The sequence below is a fragment of the Panulirus ornatus genome, chromosome 13 (assembly GCF_036320965.1).
Source record: "Panulirus ornatus isolate Po-2019 chromosome 13, ASM3632096v1, whole genome shotgun sequence".
Classification (NCBI taxonomy): Eukaryota; Metazoa; Arthropoda; class Malacostraca; order Decapoda; family Palinuridae; genus Panulirus; species Panulirus ornatus.
Window position 1 is genome coordinate 57026695 of NC_092236.1, and position 17585 is coordinate 57044279.

The following is a 17585-nucleotide window of genomic DNA, read 5'->3' on the forward strand; positions in this document are numbered from 1 at the left end:
ACATGGTCTAGGGAAATCAAAAACTACCTATCAGGTAGTGAAACTATTTCATATTAAAGCTGTTTATTACCCATACAATGTGCAGTTGTAGGGATTAAAATATGTGTATATCACATTTCTACATGCTTTGTAAATGATAGATACATAGTATGTACAATACAAATGACAAGAGTAGTGCCGATCCTAGAATGTACATAAACAGCAGATGTAAATATTAGTTGGCTGGTTGATAATGTTTTTTAAGGACAGCAGCTTATGCAGCAAGAGGCATAAATAAACAGTAAGAATTACGAAAGGCTAAAATACTTAATATGTCAAATCAAAAATTTTTTTGATGATCCTGTGCTCATCTGTAATTTGAAGATATTTTGTAGTCAAATCTAGAACAGAACAACCCTCATCATATTAAGTATATGGATTTGAATAATTATTCTTATAGTTGAAATAATATTTACAATTCATGGCTGGACACATTTACACACTTCTCTCTGCCGCAATATTCAACAAGATCAAGTTTACCTGTTTAGTGTCTTTGGCTTATTGAATGTCTGGGTAAACCCATAATAGTAGATACACATGCATTCACAGATTTTCAAAACCTCATTTATATAGGAGTGTAAATGCCACTATGTACATTGACATAAACTGTACCCATATGCTGGGACAACCACTTCCTTACATATTTGTGGAGGACTATGTTTACTCTTGGAACTTGTCTAAATCATCAAAGGATTTAGTTTTGTGTGCTCTGAAAGACAAAATTTTCAGTTGGTGAGTACCAAGAACTTTTTTATACCTAGTTGATTCTCCTAGCTTAACTAACTGGCATCAAAAACATCATGGATGTAGTTTATGGTTAGAATAACTTTTTAACCATAGGAGCAAGATCTTGAAATTGTACAATCAAAACATTACAAAATCACATTATTTCATGTATATCTGATAATTCTTTGTCAGAATATCCATGCTTCCATAGTTTTTAAAAACCTTATCCTATTGGTTGTCATAAACTATATCAATTCAATCTGAACTTTAAACAACTGCAAAGAGCCAAACCTTTAAGAAGGATGGAATCATTTTAGAAACCTATGCAATTATGTTCTCTTAAATACCTACAGACAGTAGAAGCAAAACTCAATTTAAGCAGTTAAAACTTTGAAGACACTGGTACTTTAGAGCTGGGAAGAACTGTACATTCTTGAAGCAATATGCAGGTATTTCTTTGGATCTTATTGTCAGGAGATTACTTACCTTTTTTTAGAGGGAGCCCGACGACCGACATGCAAGACCACTTTACCAGTTCGGATAGCTTTGAACATAGCAATTGCCTCTGCATGGCTGGCTCCAGCTAGACTCTCACCATTCACCGCAAAGATCTCATCTCCTGCGGAATTAAGCATATGAACAATTACATTAATACATTAATATGATGGGTATCATCACACAATATCAACAACACAAGTACAAGGTAGACATATATACATATTTTTTTTTTTCATACTATTCGCCATTTCCCGCACTAGCGAGGTAGCATTAAGAACAGAGGACTGGGCCTTTGAAGGAATATCCTCACCTGGCCCCCATCTCTGTTCCTTCTTTTGGAAAATTAAAAAAAAAAAAAAAAAATGAGAGGGGAGGATTTCCAGCCCCCTGCTCCCTTCCCGTTTAGTCGCCATCTATGACACGCAGGGAATACGTGGGAAGTATTCTTTCTCCCCTATCCCCAAGGATAATATATACATATATCTTTTTTTTTTTTGTCGCTGTCTCCCGCGTATGCGAGGTAGCGCAAGGAAACAGACGAAAGAAATGGCCCAACCCACCCCCATACACATGTATATACATACATGTCCACACACGCAAATATACATACCTACACAGCTTTCCATGGTTTACCCCAGACGCTTCACATGCCCTGATTCAACCCACTGACAGCACGTCAACCCTGGTATACCACATCGATCCAATTCACTCTATTCCTTGCCCTCCTTTCACCCTCCTGCATGTTCACGCCCCGATGGGGTTGTTAGGGAGGTGAATGCAAGAGTTTTGGAAAGAGGGGCAAGTATGAAGTCTGTTGGGGATGAGAGAGCTTGGGAAGCGAGTCAGTTGTTGTTCGCTGATGATACAGCGCTGGTGGCTGATTCATGTGAGAAACTGCATAAGCTGGTGACTGAGTTTGGTAAAGTGTGTGAAAGAAGAAAGTTAAGAGTAAATGTGAATAAGAGCAAGGTTATTAGGTACAGTAGGGTTGGGGGTCAAGTCAATTGGGAGGTGAGTTTGAATGGAGAAAAACTGGAGGAAGTGAAGTGTTTTAGATATCTGGGAGTGGATCTGGCAGCGGATGGAACCATGGAAGCGGAAGTGGATCATAGGGTGGGGGAGGGGGCGAAAATTCTGGGAGCCTTGAAGAATGTGTGGAAGTCGAGAACATTATCTCGGAGAGCAAAAATGGGTATGTTTGAAGGAATAGTGGTTCCAACAATGTTGTATGGTTGCGAGGCGTGGGCTATGGATAGAGTGGTGCGAAGGAGGATGGATGTGCTGGAAATGAGATGTTTGAGGACAATGTGTGGTGTGAGGTGGTTTGATCGAGTAAGTAACGTAAGGGTAAGAGAGATGTGTGGAAATAAAAAGAGCGTTGTTGAGAGAGTAGAAGAGGGTGTTTTGAAATGGTTTGGGCACATGGAGAGAATGAGCGAGGAAAGATTGACCAAGAAGATATATGTGTCGGAGGTGGAGGGAACGAGGAGAAGAGGGAGACCAAATTGGAGGTGGAAAGATGGAGTGAAAAGGATTTTGTGTGATCGGGGCCTGAACATGCAGGAGGGTGAAAGGAGGGCAAGGAATAGAGTGAATTGGAGCGATGTGGTATACCGGGGTTGACGTGCTGTCAGTGGATTGAATCAGGGCATGTGAAGCGTCTGGGGTAAACTATGGAAAGCTGTGTAGGTATGTATATTTGCGTGTGTGGACGTGTGTATATACATGTGTATGGGGGTGGGTTGGGCCATTTCTTTCGTCTGTTTCCTTGCGCTACCTCGCTGACGCGGGAGACAGCGACAAAGTGTAATATATTTCACACTTGCTAGCCTTCATACATATCGGCACCACCCCAACCCACAAGAAATATCACCACCACCCCCTGCGTCAGCGAAGTGGCGCCAGGAAACAGGCAAAGGCCACATCCGCTCACAATTACAATGAACTGGCTTGTATAGAGCGTAATTGAAATAGGCTCACTGTATACAAACAAGGTGAATGCTTACCTTCTTTCAGTGTTCCTTCCTCAATTGCTTGACCACTTGGAAAGATAGTTTTAACAAAAATGCCGATATTTCCCTTTGGCGAGTCTCTTCCCCCAACAATGGAAAATCCAAGCCCCTTCTTTCCATGGCCTTTCTCAAAAACAACAGTGTGGAAGGACAGGTTGAGCGACTTGGGTCTTCGAGGCAGAGTTGATGTGGAGGAAGAGCGATGTGTTCTCTGCGATACCTAAGACATATGAATGGAACTTAACATCTTTGAAGGTAATGCTCACTGGCAAAAGTTGATATTCTTCAATAAAACTAAGAAAAATATAGTACAAAATAAGAGATAAAGGTGTAAATTTACGAGTTTCAAACTTTTACAAAAATACAGAAAGTACAAAAATAATTTGTATCAGCGTGTATGGAAAAGTGTGGAAAATGATAGTGTGAAAAACTATGAGGGTACTTTCAATGATATCACTGAAGTGCTGTCAAAGTAATCGCCAATCAGGAAGGTGCTACAGCCTGGGTACTGGAAGGGCTTACAGCGATGCAGTGAGCAAGCACTACAAAGACGATCGAACTCCCCTCCCTGGCCGACGTTGCTGTCTTTTCATTCTCATACACATGAGCTGCTGTCATTCACTCTACAGACATACGCGCTCTCTGTTACTGATACGTATAACACTCAGCAACACGCAGCTCATCCTCAGCTCTATTCTCATTTAAAATTTTCCTATGGCAAGTACTGTACGCTATCTCTTGATAAAATCTCTACGTAAACAAAGTTCAAGAGATGGGGGGGCATCACAAGGGAAGAATTCTCTCCATAATGTTGCACAAAAAAGGGAACTGCAGTGTTTATCCTGTTAGACTGCAATGAAGGATGAAACCGAGCCAGTAATTGAGGAAATGACATGTTGATGGTATCACTGGGTCAAACATAATGTGCCTACTGAGCTACCGGTGAAACCAGCTCTGGTGAACATAGTTAAGAAATTTGTCCTCAGAGGTTCTACGGGCGCATACCTCTCTGGGAACTGCAGTGCCATAAACAGATGCAACAGAAGCCATGGATGTGGCTGTCCTGCCTGACGTTTGTGATGCCTGGGAGGATGGCCGCTCATCGAACACCCCATCCTCCAACAGCGGCAGTAGCCGTCGAGGTTCATCCTCACCCGGCGGAAGAGGCGAGCCTACAAGGAAGAAAGTCAAGCTTAGTATTTAATGGGATGATGGCGGATGTATAATAACGATCAGTTGGGAGAAATGAAGGATTGTGTACGATGGGGGATCCAATGCGGATTATCATTAGACCATAAATATACCATTGATATTCAACACTCAACAGTTACTTGGCTTAGGCACCCACCGCCCCTCCCCCGCTCATTCAGTCTTGCGGGCAACATTACCTGACGAAGAGTCCGACACTGTGCGGACCATGACGGCAGTGACGACACCCTCCTCCTTCAGGGAGCCCAAACGCCGCTTCTTCTTGAGGTCCCGTGTGTCCCTAGATCCCCGGGGCTCTGGTGAACATTCGCGCAGGTCATCTTCGCAGGAGAGGTCACAGGAGCAACAGCATCGCTCGCCAGAAACGTCAGGAACGTCTCGAGGACAGAGTCGATGTTCATGGCGGTCAGGTAAGATCCGTTGACAACACCTCAACTCACCTGGCAGGTTGCCGAGATGGCGTCCCAGATCTCTGTGGTTAACAGATTCCTCCTCTATGTCCTCCTCGTTCCTGTGGGCGTGGGCGTACTCGTGGCACCCGCGGTGATAGACGTGGGCGAGGTGTCGTACTTCCGACAGCGCTTCTTCATCGTCTGTCACGCTGTCCACACGGGAATCGACGCGCGTCTCCACGCGAGAGTCGACGCGTCCGCTGGTCATGGAGACGACGTCGAGGTCAGAGTAGAGGGATTCATGGGTAGGGACGTCAGGCTCCCGTGCCACCACGATGTCCACTTGGGAGGGCGTGTGACGAAGGATACGGCGCGCCTCCTCTAACGTCACGCCGCGCAGTCTTCGTCCGTTCACATTGATGATCTCGTCCCCAACCCGCAATCGTCCATCCCTGGGAGTAAGAGAACAAGTTAGTGATGTTTTTTTCTTCCAAAACTCATCACTTACAAGCATAATAAGAAAGGAGTCATTCAAGAATGGCCATTGTTTACGTCAAGATTTAACAATACATGTCGAAAACTTCGAACCTAACTGTTGTTTGTAACTTGATACTATATATAGTTACAAGCCCTCTCAACAGGTGACACTAGTATTCTACAACGGGCGTTGGCTGTTTACCAAATCAGATATGGAAATCCTGACGTAAAAGCAGTACTACTGTAGCTCAGTATTAGACATGCCACACCCATGCATCATTTGTAGAACAAAGGAGACACACCCTTCCGTCATCTTACATCGAACCTTGCTTCTAAACGTGTAAACAGAATATGATTTTATGCAAGAATGAAAGAGAAATGTAATTACTGTGCTTACATAGCTAGTAGCCACTGGGTGAAAATCAAAGTTACATGTCCATGCGTGAACCGGAAATAGTTACTTGATCTATGATCCGGATTTATCAACCGAATGGGAAGCATGAGAGAAAAAAATGTACCATTGAAAGAAATACATCTGACAAAGTCTGGCGCAGACATCCGATTACTTAAGTTAGTCTTGCTTCTCGTGCTCAGCAACTGATTTATTCTCCATAGAGTTGCTTGAAAGCAGATTATATGCCACTGGCATGGGTCTTCATCCAAGAAGCTCGCGTCCAATTTCAAAGGAAGATATACGAAAACTGCATTTTCAATGATAAAAGTCTTTTCCCTCGATATCAAAAATGTTGACACTGAAAATTGGACTGAACCTCCGTCCTCCATAGTAAGGCCTGACAAACTTTTCAGGGACAGTGATATCACACACCAGTAGTAGACTTTCCCTCATATACTATGGTAAGGCTGTTCCTCTGTTGTTCAAGTCCAACAACCTCATTGCGTTACTCGATGGTTGTTTGGGCTTTAGGCCTATCGATAGGATGATTAAGGGCGTCGACGTTCAAACTATCTCCTCCACCTGGAAAAATCCTCATCATCACCTTCTGAAGAGAGTTACCACGACTGAAAACGATGCAGATGAGTGTTCAAATTGGAGGTTTAACAATCAGTGAGGGCAAAGTAGGGTAGTATAACCTGTTGCCTAGCACTTCTTTTTTTAGCACATTCATTTCTTTTATAGTGAAATTTTATTAGCTATCCCATAGGTTACTAAAGAACGAAGGGAAATAATTGTTGAGACTGATATAACTTATTTATAGCGTCTAGGGTAAAAATATTTCCATCTGCTATTCGGCATGGAAGGGGAAGAGGGATCTTTTAAGAGAAAATTGAAGGTTAGAAATATATGAGAGAAAACTACTGGCTGTCTGAAACATATAATTTTACCATGGATGACACAAATGTCAAAACTTTTACGATTCCATTTCTACGTTAGTTTTAAAATATCCTACCAGCCAAGACCATCATTCGCCGAAATTAAACAAAATTTACTCAGACATCACGTAGTGTAACGTGCTGGCCCTCTTCCGTTTTTAAATTACTACGTATTACGAAACATTTTACGTGCTTGTATTTGGCAACATTTCTTTCTTACACAGTCAGGTGTAAAGGTGTGGCGCCATCTGTGCTTCTGTCAGTCTATATAAATCGATAAAAAGAAATAAGTAGGAACCAGAGATGTCACCGAGGTATTGTTCTTTTGATATACAACAACACTGTTGCATGAAAAAAACATCGATATTATTGTCTTCGGATAGACCGAATATAAATAATTGGTGTACACAGAGTGTTGACATATATTTGAAATATGGTTTCTCATTGTCGACAGTCTTACAGAACGAATGCATCACCTTCACCCTCCTAGTGCTGCCTGGTGAACACCTACAAAAAAATGACATGTATGAACTCTGAAAACCTAATAAAACGAACACATTTGAGGTAAACGACTGGATTTTGACGCACTGTAAGGTCAATATTATTGGTTACCGTACTGTGGAGAGGGGGGCTCCTGTTCAAGGTTGAATAATGATTGGATGTATTCTCCTACATCTCTCCGTATATATATATATATATATATATATATATATATATATATATATATATATATATATATATATATATATATATATATATTTATATATATATATAATGCATGTGTCTATATATGCGCTATATGCGTCTAAGAGACCGTACGTATGTTCACAAGTAGCTGTTTTATTTTTTCAATGGTCGTTTCTCTCGAGCAGGTATCATCCTATCCTAGCAGACCAGCAGGTTTAACTTCAGCACCTGCGTTTTCTTTTCGAAATGTCAAAGGTGAACTAACCTGGATAATGACCAGCAGGGTTCAGCTGGCATTTTTTTTTTTTAGGTTTCCATATCAGGTTTAGCGAGTTTGCCTCCTCCTCCTCCCCCAAACAAAGGGCGTTGAAATGCACGCAAATGTGCAGATTAACACAAAAGGACTAAAAAGCATTACATGTTACTGTAATCTGTATCAATTTACGGCGAAACTACATATCTAACGTGTTACCACTGCATGCTGTTCAGGAATGAATTGAATGAATGAATGATCCAATAAATCAATAAGGTCAAAAATAGTTGTTGTAACATTATCAGCTGTTACTAAGGTAACCTTAGCTAATGTAATATAGCCACACCGGTACGCGACCCTAGGTTATTACCGGAAATCAACCCGAACATGGGAGCTTGATTTACGTGATTTAATTCCGGGTCATAAAGACGGTTCTTGCCTCGCGGTCTGTGGTGGGCGAGTACCGGCTGAGGGTTCTCCACACTCACCACCACCTCCTCCTCCTCCCCCTCCCCCCCCCACACACAAAAACTGCCAACTCCCTTCCGGTGTGGCGGTGCGCTCGGCAAATCTAGACCAGGACGCCGGCCGGACGCGGGCGAGGATAGCAACCGCAGTGTTTAAAATAGGCTATGTATGAGCGAGCATCGTAGCTTGACGATTCCCGTTTACGGTGGGCGTAACTTGGGGGTGACGAGCTGAAGGGGACTTCGAAGCTTTTGTCTATCTATCTGTTTACCTCTGTTGATATACATGAAATGGGTGGTGGAAAGGAGCAACAGATCTGGCGTAGAGGCGCCTGATGAAATACGAGTCTGTGGAAACGTTAAGGAAGAAAAAAATGGAATCTTTAGGACGTTAAAATGAATACGAGGGACTGATCGACCAGGGTGATGGAAGATAGAAGGATAGGAATGAATGAATGGTACACGAGGACACACGACAGACGAACACAATGTTATGAAGATGGGAAATCACGTGTCCATAGAAATATGCATTAATTACTAGACGTTTCTGTAACACAGACAATCAATTGTGTGTCCGTCTGTATCCTGTATGGGTGTCATTATGTATCGCATTGAACGAGGAATGAGGTTTAATACATCTAACAATTCAATGATAATGTAGAAATGTACAGGAAAATACTGTAGGTACAGAACCAAGTCAGCAGCAGAACAGTCCTTCAGTGTTGCAAATTCACAGTTTCATTTAGCGAAAAGTGCCCGCACAAAGCACTTGTCTCATACAAAAGGATAATCCGTGAAAACACCAATTTCAGCGAAGTTAATCAATGCGGGAAAAGCATATTTACAACTATAATCATCTCCCTCAATAAATGTAGCGTTTTCCAGATCTTAGTGGACAGTTACAGAAATTTAGTACATTAGATCAAAAGTGAAACTGTGGAACCCCGAGTTACCAAGGGGTAAACACGATCCCCACTCTTGCCGAACCCATGGCTAGGTAAACGCTCTAACTCGCAAGATAATATATGACAAGAGTTGGTGCCCTCTTGATTCTCATTTATATGCAAATGGCTTCCCGAAACGTCTCGCCTAAGCAAACCTGGGCTCGCGTGTATCCACATAATACTATGACCAGCTTTCCCGCTAACTGCACCAGTTTTAGTTGACCTTAAAAAGCGAGAAAACTTTACCGCTTCTCAGAATCCAGCTTCATCACTCCGTATTAAATGGCTTCGACTACATTAAAGAATGGATTTGTACTCTGTCAAAAATGACTTTGCTCCTGGCTGGGAAATTGCAATTATTCGTACTGACCCATGCAAGGCAAGATATAAATATGTACGAATACGGGCCTGCATAGCAAGTTCATTAGCTATTTATGAATTCGTGTAATACCACAACAAACCCAGGCGGAGAATTGCTGCAGAGATGCGCTTTGCCAAGCGTGAGCGGTAAACAAGGTTCGAGTTCCTCAAGCCAAATACATTTCCTTGTAGATGATGCGAAGAGAGCAAAGCACAGCACGGAATTATCCAGCAAGCGTATTGATTATTATTCCTGAAAAATTCACATGCAATGCGGAGAGAGAGAGAGAGAGAGAGAGAGAGAGAGAGATTTGACGCGATCGAGCGAGAGGAGTGTGTGTGTGTGTGGCTTAGGATGTCGAGAGCCTAGCCAGATTCCGTGCAAGTTTCAGCGGGAGTGGTCACGCACTATTTATGAAATTAATAAAACATTTGCCTCTCTTGGGGATTATCGGCAGTGGCTCTTGTAACGGACTTTTCATTCATCTAAAGGCAACGAACAAGTCAGTCCTCATGAAAAGATTTGTATAATTTTCTTCTAGTAGCAGTTTGACGCACACACACACACACACAACAACCGCAATCATCATCATTCATGTTGTCAATGTTCAAGTAAAACATGCTAATCAAATTTGCTGCGCTTATTTCAGCAGGATTTAGCAACTTTGGAAAAAAGAAAAGGGTAGAAATGGGGAAACATTAATTCTGACAGTTTAAACAACCTTCCCTACAGGCGTTGCGAGCAGTTCAATCAACAATATTAACATGTTTTAAGGAAAAACAGAATAGTTTCATTTTTTTCATCTGACTCGCACACATGACAGAGCCGTTAACAGAGCACTCTAACGGACCACGGCCCTGAAAACAGAGCACCAACACAACACGGACTTAAAACAGAGCGCACCAACGGAAAGCGGCCTTGAAACAGCACACTAACGAAACACGGACTTAGAGCATATCAATGGAACACAGATTTAAGAGATCATCAACGGAACACAGATAAAACAGTACGCCAAGGGAAACACAGACATTAGCAAAGCGCACCAACGGAACACCGACTTTAAAACAGCACGCCAACGGAACACAGACTTTAAAACAGCACGCCAACGGAACACAGTCTCAAAGCAGAGCGCAGTTATTCCTACAAAGGGTGAAAGTATTTCTTCATTATACACATAACTGGGAGTGTTTTTCTACCCTTGAGAGACGCCGCTGGTCAGGACTTGGTGGGTCAAGGTCTTCAACACGATCAGCTTTGATCTTTGAGGAGAAATGCCACGACCAATGAGCACGACGGTTAAGTCTCTTAGGAACGACCCTTGAGCACGACGATCCTACTCTTGGCCACGACCCTTGAGTACGACGGTACGACCCTTGGGCACAACGGTATAACCTGGAAGAGGTGGATACAACTGCATAGGAGGTGTAGGAAGTGCATGGGAGGTGTAGGAAGTGCATGGGAGGTTTAGGAATTGCATGGGAGGTGTAGGAAACTACCGAGTGATCAAGGAAGAAGCCCGAGAAGAACAAGAGAACCCGAAGGTCTCCACAACACCAGACACCAACACCTGAAGGCGGCGGTGGTCGGTCGGGCCGAACACCTGACCCGATGATGTCACTTTTGCCACCTTACACGGCTCCTGACGATGGGTGCGCGCGGGCGTGGTCCAAAGCTACGGCAGCTGAAGGACATCGAGATCCTACAGGAGTGTCCAGGGACGTTACCCGGGGTCGCTAATCCTATTATTGCGGGTAGGGACCCCTCTCGATGAGGCAATGTTGTAAGACGATACGGGGCGTTGGCGCCGTTTTGGTCAATTTCGATCCAAGTTAGATCGAGAGAGTTGGTCGAGCGAGTCTTATTTTCTCGTGTATCTTTTTGCTAATTCCTTGTGTGTGTTTATATATATATATATATATATATATATATATATATATATATATATTCTTTTTTTTTTCTTTTTAAGAGACTTATGCTTTGTTTTCACCTTCAAAGCAGGTCATCGCTTCGGAACTCTCAGTACCTCCAGTCTCCACTCGTGTCGAGAGTAGACATTAGCTCCTTTGCTAAGCTACACATGTCCCTCGCTTGTCATACTGTCATATAACTCTGGACTTGTACGTTCAAAACTGTACGATTGACAGAAGGAACTTGGACTAGAAACACCGATCATATGTCGGAGATTTCTCAACCACACAGTCATCAACTATGCACCAGTATAAAGTCATGAGTAGAAATGCAGCAAATTTTGAGAAAACTGTGACCCCCAACATTACGTCATCAAACTGTTGATCTTTTTTGCGTGTGTGTGTGTGTGTGTGTGTGTCCGATTCCTCCGCCTCTCGTATATTGTAAAAGACCTTTATTTGCAAGAGGAATATTCGGTCTCGTAAAACCTTCCCTTAGAATAAGTCTTAGACACACAGTTACTCTATACGTAACATAGTTCTATCTCAACCATGTACCACACTAGGATCAACCCTCACCTCCCAAACAACTGTTAGACATAACTGCTTCTGTGAATCAGGCGATTTTCTTATTATCCGAATTATGCCGTATTTTTCCCTTGGCATCGAATCTATTCTTACCCATGGGTTCACGTGAATGTCTGGCCTAGAATGGAGATTTGAATCGTACTCTTTGCCTGGGTGGGTCAGTGGTTGTCGAAACACTGCCTTGTTTTGCATCACAAGCTAGAGACTTTCCACGTTATATTGTCGGATGTTCTTAGGAAAACAAGTTCGTAATAAGTTTTGAAAGTCTTGCCCCCTCCTGTTCTCTTTTTGAGTACAATAACGCCATCTCTTTAGTTACGAGGAGTAGTCATCGTACTCAAGGAGTTAAGTCGTAGCCGTCGAAGGGTTAAGTTGCAGTGCTGAAGGGGTAAAGTCGTCGCACTCAAGGAGTTAAGACGTCCCACTCAAGGGTTTGAGTCGTAGCAGTCAAGAGGTCGAGTCGTAGTAGTCATCATTTTCAAGGGGGTTAAGTCGTCATTGTCAAGGGTTAACTCGTCGTTCTCAGAAGGTTAAGACGTCCCATTCAAGGCATTAAATCGTCCTACTCAAGTTGTCAAGTCGTACAGCACACTGGTATCTATAGCTATTGTTATGCTTATATCAACGGAAATCCTGTCGGACGTGGCTACACCCGGCCACCACACCTACCTCACGCACCTCGCTGGGGACTACAGACATACCCCAAGCAGATATATATGGGGTTCATCCGACCAGAGCGTCACACAGGAGGGAAATGAATGACATGAGGGGAGGAGCTGAAGTACAGGGGAGTGCATGGGAGGAGTGGATGAAGTCTGCAGAAGCACACTGGAGGAGTTGAAGAACTTACGGGTACATGGAAGGACAGTATGGGGTCGAGTCACGTGGTTAGGATCTCCTGACGGTGCTTCAGCATTCCACGGATCCTGACTACGGGGAACGTTAAGATTTCAGGAGCACAACGAAGACGAGGCCGTCCGTATTCACCGTGTACATCGGGGGAAGACATACGATCATTCATACGTATATTGGTCGTATTCACTGGGGGGAAGCTATACAATTATTCATACGTCTGTTGCAGATCCTTCAATGTGTGTATGAATGACCCCATATGTATATAGGACCTTGGACTGAAAGGCGAGTTTCGGGAAGCGTATCCTTATCACACGATCTTGCCTTAAGCTCATTGAGGAAAAAACCTATTTTGAGATCAGTAAAGTTACATATGTACTATGTACACAGCGGTGAATAGACACGGGTAAGTATAAGTTATAATTATTTACCTAATCAGTTCTGTAACAAAGGCCAGTGTTGGATAAAAAACATAAGAGGTTTTCCCTAAAGAGAACAAAGATTTTTCCCGAGGTTTTCCCATAGTGTGTGTGTGTGTGTGTGTGTGTGTGTGTGTGTGGCGAGCCTCTCCCGTGCGAGCGACATTGACCCCAGTCACACACGCTCCCGAACCAAGTCACGTTCCCAGTATGCATCACCTATATTACAGCTGTCCCCCTTCTCAAGTCCTCTGGTTATTCCCTGGCTCTGTATCCCATATTCACACCCTCCCGCCCTCCCTCCACACTCCTATTCCTCCTACCTTTCCAGAACGATACCATAGCCTCGTCCTCAAGTTTCCGGGGATGGGGGGAGGGGAGGGGTAGGCCCTTCCTCTCTGTCTCTCTCTCTCTCTCTCTCTCTCTCTCTCTCTCTCTCTCTCCCCCCTTCCCCACATACACCGCTGGCTGTCGTAAGCCCTGCGTCCTCGCAACCCTCACCGCTGTGTTTACGACCAACCTGCCCCAGATCGCTACCATTTTCCCCCCCGCCGTCGATATTATATGGCGGCCCGAGTGTCGAGAGAGGCAGAGAGAACCCATGCATTCTCTTCCTCCTGTTGTCTGTCTCTCACTCTAGACTGGCATAATCTCCCGTAATCTTCCAGTGGTGGTCTGTTACGCACGTCGAACCACACCAGTGGGTTTTTTTAAAAGAGATTCGCAATGTTATAAACCATCGCCAGACAATAGTAAGCAGTAATAAACCTCCAGTCGACCGTGGTGGTCGTCTTGTTGTCACTGGGAAGGTACACAAACCACTCGCTGTCGTACACACGACACAAAATTATCGTACTTCGTCCTTTGTGTTGGAGGGGAAACCAACCACACACGTTGTATATAATCTAGGGGTGCGTGATTTACCGTTAATGATAAAAGATGTAAAAGTGATGCATCTTTTTTATATATTTTTTTTGCCTCCGTTGTATGTAGTTGAGGCGAGGGTGGAGAGAGGGCGCTCCTCGGAGACACCCCCAACGCTTCCAATTAAGGCTGAGCTCGGACGTGTAGTAAGGGTGTTGGAGTATTAATAATATCTCCGCCAGGGGCGCTGGCACCCGGATCCTGAGGTTATTGGATGTTACACACAACCACATGATACCAGGTCATATAATCAAGAAAAAAAAGTTTAAAACCGTGTATATAAAATAGCTTTATCATTTAATAACGTGTCTGTAGAAATCATGTACCGACCCTCGAAGAGACAGACAATGTAAAAGTTTGCGTAGAATACATATTCTCAAAGTTATGAAAGTTTTACTCAGATGGGGAATCTAAGTCTACCTTTAGCCAAGCTTCAGTGCTACAATAAAAAGGCAACTTGTCTTATATATATATATATATATATATATAACTGGGGATAGGGGAGAAAGAATACTTCCCACGTATTCCCTGCGTGTCGTAGAAGGCGACTAAAAGGGAAGGGAGCGGGAGGCTGGAAATCCTCCCCTCTCGTTTTTTTTTTTTTTTTTTTTTCCCAAAAGAAGGAACAGAGAAGAGGGCCAGGTGAGGATATTCCCTCAAAGACCCAGTCCTCTGTTCTTAACGCTACCTCGCTATCGCGGGAAATGGCGAATAGTATGAAAGAAAGATATATAACTGACAACTGTAGTCTCGAACCGATTTGTTGATGTGTTACATATGTTACATAGCGATACAGGTAGATGCATAAAGTTTACGTTTGATAAATAGTGCCAAGTACTCTCTCTCTCTCTCTCTCTCTCTCTCTCTCTCTCTCTCTCTCTCTCTCTCTCCAAAGCTAGGTGGCGCTGGGGGTAAAGCTATGAATATCTTTTTCTTGCCTGTTAATCGAAAAGGGATAAGAGGTGCTAGGAGGATGAAGATTTAGAGGAAAACGGGTATGTTATGGAGGGTTCTTAGAGGAAGGCGAGTTGGGAAAAGACTGAGGAGAGGAGAGGTGGTGCTCTGGAAAATACACGACTTTGGGAGGGAGTTTTACTGGAAGGAGATGGGAAAGGGGAAGGATGAAAGACCCTAATGGTTCAGTCCAGACTGCTGTACTGTTAAGCGATCGTGACCACGAACTAAATGACCAAAGATTTCAGTCAGTTCGCTCATGACACCACCAGGAGCCCTGGTCAGGTAACTGGGAGGAACTCCTGCCTCTCCTCACCAGCTTTGCTGTGTACACACACACACACACACACACACACACACACACACGCACACACATTATGCAAACGAAGACGTTCTTCGCGAAGTAAAGGGTCTTAGCTTCAGGTATTGGCCGTAGGAATTGGAGAAGAGAAAGAGATATGAAAAATAAAGGAACGGTAGAAAGAGTTTAATGTTAGAATGAAAGAGGGAAAATAACGAGTGATTCATAGAGATAGATAAACAAAGCAAGAGTGCCTACAACGAAATTCAGCCAAAAAGGCAGGGCTCGCGCGTAGAGAGAGAGAGAGAGAGAGAGAGAGAGAGAGAGAGAGAGAGAGAAACGTACGTGCTTGCATGTGAATATACATTTATTCTTTTTCACCCCTATGTAGCGGCGAGGCGGACGTGTTTTACGAAGACACATTACACTTTAAGGATGTATATACGAGACGTACATAATCCATTACCATCCCTGTGGGGTTACCATCAACATACCTCTGTGTTCCTCCACCAGGCTCAAGTCTCACTAGCACGAGCGCACGAAGCTTCTCGCACGAAACAGACGGACGCGTTTCATAAGGTGGTGTCGAAGCTCCGAGAGCTCCGGGGTCGAATCTCTTAATTATATAAGACCCTTGGACGAGAAAGAGTGTGGTATATGGGAAAAGGGTCTTCGCTCTTAATTAGCTCTAGATTTCCCCAGGGTGAATAATAATAATAATAATAATAATAATAATAATAATAATGATAATGAATGAAAAATTATAATCATAATTTGCGAAGCTGCTTTAGATTTTAAAGGGGGTAGCGTAGGAACGACCCCACATGAAAGGGGTGGCGTAGGGACCACCCCTTGTCAAGGGGTGGCTTTGGGACTACCCCCCCCCAAAGTGAAAGGGGGGAGGGAGGCAACCGCTCCCCTCTGAAGGCGTGTCAACACCTTGACTACCCCAAGAGAGCGAGGGAGGTGAAGCATTCCTCCCAGGTGGCTCTCCTCACGCCCACTACATCCTCCGCGTCTCTCCTGGTTTTTATCCTGGCACTTGACTGCCTCAGGTGAGGTGGTGTCTCTCCTCCTCCTCCTCCTGGTGTCGGCTCACAAATGAGGCCACTTCAGCGAGGGGTGACTGGGGGCGCTGCCACCGCTGCTCCTACCACTCGTCGTTGTGGAGGTGCTCAACTTGTCGTTGCGGAGGGCCCCACCCTGTTGTCGTGCAGGTATTCCTTACGCTACATCCCTCAAAGGCATCATTAGAGCACACCGCTCCGCCCACTCACAGGACAATTAACACATCAAGCGATGCAACTGTGCATTAAAGACGAGAGAGAGAGAGAGAGAGAGAGAGAGAGAGAGAGAGAGAGAGAGAGAGAGAGAGAGAGAGAGAGAGAGGTTTGTCAACACCTTGACCCACGTTCGCGTGTCGGACTAAGTCGTGGTTATGACAAAAAAAAAAAGAAGAAAGTTCTTAGTTTCTTTTCTTGATCTGGCTAGTTGAATAGTCATACACCTTCAATACATAGCATTACCGGACACTGTCTGCTGTACAGTCATCTCAGACGAGACTATCTTCATAGTCGAGGACCTCCACATCCCACTGGAGTCCACTTTAACCTGCTCCTGCGTGGAGTACAGCCTTGAAGTCACTAGAGTCCCCATACAAGGGGGTCGTGGGCTTGCATAATTAACTAACTAACCTTCAGTATATCAGGTCTCATTATAAAACAATATACAGCAAGATCTACTCCAGTCTCGTGTTCCATATTCATGTGACATCAATAGGGAGAACAATTATGTAATACTTTTCTGTTCAGAATATAGCAGTTATCCTCCTTCCAAAACCCTGCAGTCTCAAAAATTGCCTCAGTGAAGCTTCGAATCACGTTGTTTTGCGAAACGAGTCTTTTGTACAGTTCATGTATACCTTACGATGGTGTTCAGGAGGTTCTTCGAACCTACCATAGTTCCACCTCAAACCGGTACGCATAGCTTCACCAGCAGAAACACGGTGCGTGCGCAGGCTGGGCTGAGCTGGGAGAATAGAGAGAAGACCATTAGCGAGGACCTGACATTTTCCCCAGTCGTAGAGTCTGTGCTTCCCCACACGACCAACTGATGGATCAATATCTGCCACTTGTAGGGTGTAGGGGAGGCCACAACCCCGTAACGTCACCCCTGCCGGGCACATCGAGCCTGTATATACGTAATATCTTTCTCCTCCCCTTCTTTATTGACCGTCTGGACCA

At 44.0% G+C, this 17585-nt stretch overlaps 1 protein-coding gene across 7 annotated transcripts in view; it reads right to left on the reverse strand.

Moving 5' to 3' along the window:
* Window positions 1-46: 46 nt before the first annotated feature.
* Window positions 47-17585, reverse strand: part of LOC139752928 (uncharacterized) — a 326136-nt gene continuing 308597 nt past the window's right edge. For 6 of the 7 annotated variants that reach the window (XM_071668998.1, XM_071668997.1, XM_071668996.1 and 3 more), the window contains 5 exons: window positions 4664-5328; window positions 4281-4447; window positions 3270-3495; window positions 1252-1384; window positions 47-748 (listed from right to left, as the gene is read on the reverse strand). In XM_071668998.1, coding sequence (XP_071525099.1) covers window positions 700-748; window positions 1252-1384; window positions 3270-3495; window positions 4281-4447; window positions 4664-5328 — 1240 coding nt within the window. In that variant the 3' untranslated portion in view covers window positions 47-699. The remainder of the gene's footprint in view (window positions 749-1251; window positions 1385-3269; window positions 3496-4280; window positions 4448-4663; window positions 5329-17585) is intronic. The other variant, XM_071668999.1, reaches the window with a different exon arrangement.